The sequence below is a fragment of the Poecilia reticulata genome, linkage group LG19 (assembly GCF_000633615.1).
Source record: "Poecilia reticulata strain Guanapo linkage group LG19, Guppy_female_1.0+MT, whole genome shotgun sequence".
NCBI classification, from domain to species: domain Eukaryota; kingdom Metazoa; phylum Chordata; class Actinopteri; order Cyprinodontiformes; family Poeciliidae; genus Poecilia; species Poecilia reticulata.
In genome coordinates, this window is record NC_024349.1 from 26,805,990 (window position 1) to 26,815,310 (window position 9,321).

At 40.6% G+C, this 9,321-nt stretch overlaps 1 protein-coding gene across 2 annotated transcripts in view; it reads right to left on the bottom strand.

Moving 5' to 3' along the window:
• ryr2a (ryanodine receptor 2a (cardiac)) overlaps positions 1-9,321 on the bottom strand; it is a 157,389-nt gene that overhangs the window by 138,783 nt on the left and 9,285 nt on the right. For both annotated transcript variants that reach the window (XM_017310781.1, XM_017310782.1), the window contains exons 5-13: positions 8,706-8,862; positions 8,458-8,622; positions 6,692-6,813; positions 4,200-4,383; positions 2,302-2,437; positions 2,114-2,209; positions 1,296-1,414; positions 906-1,039; positions 447-688 (exon numbers count right to left, since the gene is read on the bottom strand). In XM_017310781.1, coding sequence (XP_017166270.1) covers positions 447-688; positions 906-1,039; positions 1,296-1,414; positions 2,114-2,209; positions 2,302-2,437; positions 4,200-4,383; positions 6,692-6,813; positions 8,458-8,622; positions 8,706-8,862 — 1,355 coding nt within the window. The remainder of the gene's footprint in view (positions 1-446; positions 689-905; positions 1,040-1,295; positions 1,415-2,113; positions 2,210-2,301; positions 2,438-4,199; positions 4,384-6,691; positions 6,814-8,457; positions 8,623-8,705; positions 8,863-9,321) is intronic.

The following is a 9,321-nucleotide window of genomic DNA, read 5'->3' on the forward strand; positions in this document are numbered from 1 at the left end:
TATAATCACTTAACATTTATAATCATCTTTTAATCATTAATCAGGGTTATACTGTTATTTCCCAGGCCTTTATTCCATTTTTCTGCGTATACCTGGACAGATCTCACACCCATACCAGATTCCTCGACACCTTCTCATCATTTATCAGCACAGTATGCTGTTTATTAAAATTCTTTTATTTCTTGTTTTTTCAAAAAGATAACCAAAGTTTTTGTCACATTGTTCATCTGAGCCTCTCTTCAAGGGCCAAATTAGAAATAAAAAATGAAGAAATAAAGCTAGAAGATGATTATTTTTTATTTCTTGCTTGCCATTATTTTTGGTTAGGTCGTTTAGTGTATGAACATATTTACAAATCACTGTACATGGTTACTATTCTGAAGAACAACAACAAGAAACAATGTTTTTCTCATGTTGCATAAACAGGGCATGATCACAATGCTTACCTGACCACAGATGAAGTCCATCGAAGCCGTAGGAGTAGAGATCGTCACCCACCCCATTGCCTCCCCAGCCCTCCCCTCCACTGGGGTACGGCGCATAGCCGCTGGTGTTGGCCCAGCCAACCCTGAGGTGAGTGGGTTCAGACGTGACAAATGGCACCGTCTGATCCACAATAAGTTCATAGTACCACTTTCTATACTGGGCAGAGCCATCACTGACACCCAGGAAGATATTTGGGCGCATACTGTTGACAGAAATAAAGCAGACAGGAAAATTAGAAAACATAAAGACAACAATGACATGAGGACGAGTACTGAAGGTACAACTGGATTTGTTTCTTTAACCTCCACAAAAAAATGTCAAAAATGTTTCAGTTCACTGTAGTCAGTTCAATTTTCTCTGCGTGTGTGTGTGTGTGTGTGTGTGTGTGTGTGTGTGCGCACATGCGCGTGTGTGTATACCTGCTTACGTGGTTGATAAGGCGGGTCTGCAGCAGCAGATCTCTTCCTGGCAGCAGGTTATCACAGATCAGGTGCTGGTTGGAGCGCACTGCCACGCCATTACAGACACACAGTGAACACAACACGTCTAGGACCTGGTCAGCACCAACAGACCACAGATTAGCTCTCCTTTCTTCCCCAAGCTGTATCAGTACATTTAGGTCACTTCAGGGCATTTATCTGAGTTTTCATTACAAACATTTTAAACACATTTTTGTCAGTTGAACTTAGCCTAAGTCTGTCTAAATAAGCACTTACAAGGACTACAAGGATTTCCAAATGTCCAAAAGCACATGTGAAGCTTTAGGAATTTGATTATGTCATTTAAAATCTTCTATAGTGGTGAACTACCTTATGGTTGCGTCCATGCTTGTCCAGAAGTGAAATGATAGATTTGATGTGTCCTTCTTTGATTATGTTTAGGGCTTCTGGGCTTTCCACCAGCACACAATGAAGCACCTCCAAGATACCTAGCAAAAAGAATCAATTAATCAATCTTTAAAATCTCAGAAACTGCTGACACAGGGAAAAGTCCACAAAATGAGGCAATCTGGTTTTAGGCCTGTTGGTTTCACAACACAAACTGATTTGGAAACATGTCGTTTCCAAATCACAGTTTTCTGCTTTGCATGCTTTTAAATTCTTCTGGTTTCACTATGAACAAAATGTCGTCTCTTGCCTTCCTCCATTTTTACCCTTCAAAAATTGTCCAGTCAAGTTTTGGAAACTTTAGATATAATCAGCATTACTTAGTTTTCTTGTTTTTTCAGTATTTCTCTAAAGCTTTATTTTGGTTTTTGACCCGAGTACAACATTTTTAGTTTAGTGAGTTTGGTGTTCACCTCTATAAGCAAGTCACAGAGTCCTGCCCCACAGCTGGAGCCGCAGACTGATTTTAGATTCCAGGGTACTGATGACTTTTTTTGGCCAGCTGACTTCCAAACATTGAGGATTTCCACAACAAGATGTTAAAATAACTTTCTACTCTAGAAGAAAATGAAAATGCTTAATTAACTTGGACTCTGAAATGTATCATTTTATCTTAATAATTAAGTCTTGTTGTTCCATGTTGTGAAATCCTCACAAAGCATCAAGCCCGTTTCTTTTTCTCCTAGATCACTAAACGTACACACATCCTCCATGTCTTGCTGAAGTTCAAGCTGCTGTACCTGAAGAAGCTTCCAGTCGCTCCAGTCTGCTTATCAGCCAGTCCAGAGAGCCGGAAAACTGAGCACAGTTTTTCCTGTTTCCCCGGATCAGTGCAGCTTGAAACAAGAAAGGAAGGTGGATTAGACAAGACGTCAGCAGAGGCTGCAAGTGTGTAAAACGTGTCCACATCTGTGTATACTGTGTGTACCCAGCAGTTGATACAAGGAGTTCAGGATGGAGCTCCAGGCCTCTGCAGCCTCCCTTCCAACCACCTCAGCAAAGTGAGCTGCGCTGCTGTACACATGGAGACGATCAATACACTCCAGCACCAGGCTGATCATCCCCTACACAAACACAAGGAGTTCAGTTTTCTCTTTTTCACTACGGGCATCAGACAGTCCTTATGACTGTGCTACTCTGTAGCAACAGATTGCTTTCTTCAGAATGATGAGCTGTAGATTTTCTATTTTATTTTCTGCTTCCTGGATTTTAATATAATGATCAGTTTTATTTTGTTGCTGGGGCTAAACATGACAAATGGGGAGAAACACACAGCAAGACCCAAATACAGTAGTGTATTGTTATTATTTACATGTCTGGTGTGGTGAAGAAAGAGCTGAGCATAAAAGGGAAGCTCTTGTTTCATTTCCGTTCAGAGCATCACCTGAACAAAAGACCAGGTTCTCTCTTTGGATGCTGCGGTGGCACAGGGGTAAAGCACTATGGCAGGCCATTTTGACATAAAATCAGTTTCATCTGACTCTCCGTAATTACATCCTAGATATCTCAAAATGCATTTTGACTAGATAAAACTACATTTCGACTCTCCATAATGGTCATTTAAAATATCTGCATTTATATTCTGGTTTAGAAGGTATAATAATTCAAGATATCTTCAATTACATTTTGACGAGTCAAATTCCTTTTAAGATATCTCAAATGACGTCACCGGATTTTTCATTTGATGGGACACATATCTGTAATTACAACTTAAGATGTTTCGAACCTAATTATGACTAGTCAAAATTATATTTTTAGATATCTGAATGAAGAATCACATGTAAACCCCTTAGTGCTGCTACTGAGCTGTCCAAACAGTTACCTGCACAATTTTAGGTTTCCCGCACAAAATTGTCAGAAAATGCCACAATGTAGAAAGAGCAGAGTGTGGTATGTATGTGGGGTATCTGTGGAGAACTTATGCACTTGAAGACTGCTTCAGAAATCTGGAAAGGATTTCCTGTTTATTCACTTCCAACAAACAAAAGGCACTCAAAAACAGTTTCATACTACATTCAGCCATTCACTCATTAGCTGGTGCCGGTAACCTACACTGAAGCCACAGCTGTCCTAGTGCAGACTGACAGGGTACACACAGTGAGCATCACTGGCCACCACCAGAGGACCAGTTGGGTCGAGTGTCTTGCCCCAGGACATAACTGAAGCAGACAGAACTAGAATTTGAACCGGCAATCTGCCAGTTATCTCTGCCCCCTGAGTTACTGTCACTGAGGTGAAAAATGATGGCTAACCCCCAGGGATGGCAGCACTGCCCTTTTATGCCTGAAACAATTATAAAGAAATTCTTGAGGGCGGCATCAACAGCCAGAAACTGCTCCTCTTGCCACCTTCAGCTGTATCAGCAGTTGAAAGCCATCAGCCATTTAACAGCAGGGCTGCCAACGTTTTCTCTAAACTGGAGATAGACAAAATGGGTGAACTGGGGCTGACCAAGACCCCAGAGGTGGTGAGATCACTGCATGTACAAATATCCTGCAGATTTGGTTTGCCCTACTGCAGTCACAGCATTTTCACACACCAAGCTGAAATCTTGGAGTGATCTCCTCCCTCTCTCCTCTAGGGGGAGCAGAACAAATCATGGTCATGTGATAGTCATATGGTTACATTTGTCAGGTCAAAGTCACCAAGAGGAAACTGATATCATGATCCAACCAAAGGTCTATGTCGTCTGGCTTTGCTCTGAGTGAGAAACCCTGTAATACACACACACACACACACACACACACACACACACACACCCACACACACACACACACACGCACACACACACACACACACACACACACACCTGGAGTTGCTTCCTACCTCCTCTTGGAAGAGGTTCTGTCTGTTTTTTAGAGCTCTCAGCCGGTTCTGCTTGTCTTCATGGTCCAGGTGATCTTCAGGTGGTTGGAAGTAGCCAATCAGATCTTGTAGACTCAGACTGACTGAGTCTATTGGAAGATCTAAAGTAGAACTTTTTCCTTTCTTTCTCACTGTGTCCAGACCTCTGCAGATTCCATAGAACAGAATGTCTTTAATGAAATCAGTCCAATGTACAGTTCTGGTTATAGAATAAACTGTAAAGCTCAGACTGACTGATAAGTAAGTAATTCGTGGGAACTGCCTTGGACTTAAAATGACTACTTGCAAAGTTAAAAGCCATCTTCATAAATATAATTATATCATGTATATATGTCCCTTCACATGTATATCCAGGTCAAATAGAACTTGATTTATGATCATAAATATTTAACATGTGTCATACTGGACTGCTTTTACCAGGTTCTAAAGTGATTCAAAGCTAGCCTCAAACACAGCCCAGATTCTGCCAAATGAAAAGATTAAGCCAAAAAACACCCAAAAAACACAGAAAAGCCTAGAACTTAAAGGATACATACTCATGGCTTCACAGATGGTTTGCACTTTAACAGTGTTATCTTTCCTTGTGTTTAATGTTCTTGTCCTTTTCTCTTTTCCAACGTATTTCATCTTTTAGCAATTTTGTTTTTCAGCTCCTCCAGGTTTTCACCACTGACCTGTGTTCCTCTTAGGAATGAGGATCTTGGCAATATGACTTGCTCTATCCTACATTAGGGCAACCGTCTCTGCCTGCAGTGCATCCATCCTGAGTTTTAAACTTTATGTGACAGGTTATTGCTCCAGTAATTGACAAGGCTGATCTCCTCCTCAGATATGTTTATCTACAGAACTGCGGAGTGGCTTCAGAAAACAGTCTGCTGTCTCAGACACAACCACTGGTACTCAAGTGATTAAATCTCTTTTTCTGTCTTCCTGTGCAGTAAATGGGTTCTACTCAGGGGTTAAGAGGTTCCCACTAATGCAGTATTTCTGTATCCTGAGCAGAATGACTGGCACACTGTTGGGACTCCCTTTCATCAAGTTGCAAGTTTGTGCACACATTTGCTACTTCCTAATACTGTCACATTGATTATGTTCCTGTACTTCATAACATTTGTTTACATCTCTTCATGTTTGGATGGATTCTGGTCTGAACTGATGTTTTCTTGTATTCATCAGGATTTTCTTGTCACACAATCTTTTGGAGAAGAGAAAGGCTGCTTCTACGTCAGTGGTTCTTAACCTGGGTTTGATCAAACCCCAGGGGTTTGCGTGCGTCCTTTCGCACGCAGGCCGACAGCCGCCCAGATTTTCCCCGTGCTTCGCCAGAGGTGCCTCTCACCCCCCCCCCACACGTTGCGGTATATTCAGCGTAGCGGCAGTTGCTGCATTTAATTTGACGGTTAGAAGCCTGACATTGGACTACGGATGAGGTGCAGAACCTTTACTGGCACATTCACTGTGTGACAAAGTTTCTAAGATCTGCTCCTGTAAGATGTTTATCTACATAAAACCAGTCTGACCAAGGATAATGGTTATAGTTACAGAAGTTGTTTTTTTTAATAAAATAAAAAAAAACTGATTAAGAACCACTGTTCTACATCAAGCGAAAATGTGGCTCTGATGTGCTTATCAAAAGGATTATGATAAAATCAAGCTATTGTGCCCTTATACCTCTAGGAGGAGACATTCCCTCTGAAATTAGAGGACAGTGCACACAACACTCTAATGAACTCAGTGTATTCCGTAGACATCAACAGTCCCCAGTCAACCACATCTCCAACCATGTCTCATCTGCTTATCTTAGTTCACATTTCAAATTGCTGATTCATTCTCTACCAACTTCCTGTTTGATCTGCTGCAAATAATGACCAATAGTCCAGAAAAACCTTCAATAAAAGAAGAGCAACCTAATATGATTTAAATCTACTTTTTAGCGAAAGTTGACTGTAAAGACTGTAATGTATTCTTGTAGAAGAATCCACTCTGGACCTGCTGGGACTGTGCATGTAAAACACTACCTGAAGGCACACCTCAGAAACTATTTTCATCAAATAACAAAACAATAGAGAGAAGACGGGCAGACATTTTCTGACTTCAGCAGCAGTAAGGCGCTTAGGTAACAATGAAGGCATCTTTGTCACTGGTCCCAAACAAAAGTGTGGCAGACTCCTTTTTATATCAGTCAATGACAGGGTCAGTAAACCTTCTCTAATCTCTGTTAAAAAGCAGTGAAATAGCTTTGTATAATTTATATAAGATAAAACTGACAAATGACCATCCTTCGTAGAGCTCCTACTCCAGTTTATCAATGAAAATGTGTGAGATGATGCTTAGAAGATGCACTTGCTCCAGTTTTGTTTTACTCAAACTGTCAGTGCTCTGTTGTGACATCTCTCTTTAAGTGCATCTCTAGTAAATAAAGTGTGAAGGTGAGAGTGTGTAGCAGAACACACCTGATGAAAATGTTGAAGAGAAAGACGGTACTGCGGATGACCCTGGCAGTCCGGCTCTCCTCATGTTGTGACCGAGACAGAGTGAGCCCATCGTCCATGTGACCTTCATGGTGCATGATGGCCTAAAAAAAAACACACACAAAACCAACAAAATCCCCCAGAAAATGCTGAATCACTGTGAATGAACTGGGATTTTAAAAAAGATGTATAGTGTCAAAACAATATCCTGCAAGCCTAAGTTTGATGAAGCACTAAGAACTGGGTCTCGACGGCATTAGCACCATAGAACCTTTCGATGGCTGAAAGTTCTTCTTATCTGGTTTTGAAACCAGATAAAACTGCCAATTTTACAGTTAACAGGTCTCAATCTCTGAATGGTCAGTTGTAAACTAAAATTCTGAAAAAAATATTGAGGCTCAATTTGATATTTTGGCTGTCAGTGAAGAGTTTAAAATTAGATTAGATGAAGCATATAAGGTGCCTTGTTCATGTTGGCACAAAGGAGACTAATTTGTCAGCAGATAAGAAGTTGGAAGTTGCTCTGTTGGAACTTCCTGAAAAAAATCATAGTATTATGGAACATGCTGGATTTAAATGTTTCACAGTTTAATACCAGCTCTACAGGGACTGACACACATAAACTTCTGTTAGCAATGTAACTACATCTGTAAAAGGTGCCAATGATTCAAATAGCTAAAATATGAAGCTAAATGGAGATGAAATTGTAACCATTTGGTCTTTGTTATAAAATGTAAGTTTAACTGCAGAGCTGTGTAACAAACACTGCTCTCTCTCTACACACAGTGTAACATTTGCCTCAGCTGTTAAAGTAGCTCAATAATTATGATGAAAAGTTTAACTGCAATATCCTCTGATATAAACTTAGACATAAAAAAACAAGGAAAATCTTAATGTATTCTTTTAAACTGTTTATGCATTATAATATTATTGCATAGGAGCAAATGAGATCCATCCATCCATTTTCTGTACCCCTTGTCCCTTAGTGGGGTCAGGAGGGTTGCTGGTGCCCATCTCCAGCTAATGTTCTGGGTGAGAGGCCGGGTCACCCTGGACAGGTCACCAGTCTGTCACAGGGCAACACAGAGACACAACCATGCACACACACACTCACACCTAGGAACAATTTGGAGAGATCAATCAACCTGACAGTCATGTTTTTGGACTGTGGGAGGAAACCGGAGTACCTGGAGAAAACCCACCATGCACAGGGAGAACATGCAAACTCCATGCAGAAGGACCGGGGCCAGGAATCGAACCCAGAACCTTCTTGCTGCAAGGCAACAGCTCTACCAACTGCACCACTTTGCAGTCCCAAATGAGATATTCTGTAATTCATGTAGTTGGCTTTCATTTGTGTTGGGTGGTGGGACCCTCCTGGTCCCACCCTCATGGTCCCACAACCAGGATGGTTGGCAAAGAGACAGCTCTGTAACTGTGGGCTCTTGATGATATGCCATTGTTTTATATTACAACAGTTTATTGTCAAGTAACATTTTTTTTTAATTTATTCAGGAAGAAAAAGCAAGTACTTTGCTTTTATTGTAAAAGTTAGTAAGATTGGTGTAAGTCAGATATACCCAGACTGCCATAGATTTCAACTGGAGGTACACCAATCAACTGGTGTACCTCCAGTTGAAATCTATGGCACTATTGGTTTCTTATAGTTATTCACAGCGACCTTGAATCCAGAAAGGTCTGCTGAAAACACATTAAAGATTAAATGAATTAAATGTATTGCATAATACCTTCCTATGTACTCCACCCATGCGTGCACACTTTGCATCAATAGTTTGGTATGTAAGCCACAGGGAGGTGTTGACATGTTGAATATAGCACACAGAGTCACCATACTTAATGTCTGGTGTACCCATCCCATCCACCTCCTTCCTCACACCAGGGTCCAGCTTTTCCTGATGGGCATCAGAGAACAAAAACTCAGTCAGGTTGTCACTTGTATTTACTGGCGCTGTGGTAGTCTTCACTGAGGATTTACCTTGGACAACCTGAAGCAGAAGGCAGTGGACCTCACATCGGCTTTCTCTTTGTCCATCAGAAGAAGAGACTTGTCTTCAGTCAGGCTCAGATATTTTCCTGTGGTCACATGTCTAAGTCTGAAAGGCTGACCCCATCGGATATGACTCCCACTCCACCTGGAAAAACACAAGAGCAAACACAGCTTTCAACACCACCAGTTCTGATGCAAAATAAATCTGCATTTAGAAAATGACAACAATTAAGCAAATATTAAACAAAACTTTCATGAAGCTTATATTTCTGGATTAAAAAGGTGTTTTAATTGGTCTGACGTAGCATTCTAATCTTTAATATCATGCTTCATCAAATAGAAGCTGAAAATAATTAAAACCAACAGAAATGAAGGCTGGAAAATATCAGACTGAGTGGAATACATCTGTATAATGTGTTTCTCTTTGAGATGGTTACTGGAATAAGTTAACTTTTCAATAATATTCTAAAAAAAATTATTTATAAATGTCCATAGAAATAGAATATAATCAAGATGGTACCAATGGGTCCACCCTGCAGGCACACTTATTCACAGCAAGTAATTATTCAATTAGATCTAAACCACATGTGTCAAACTCAAGGCC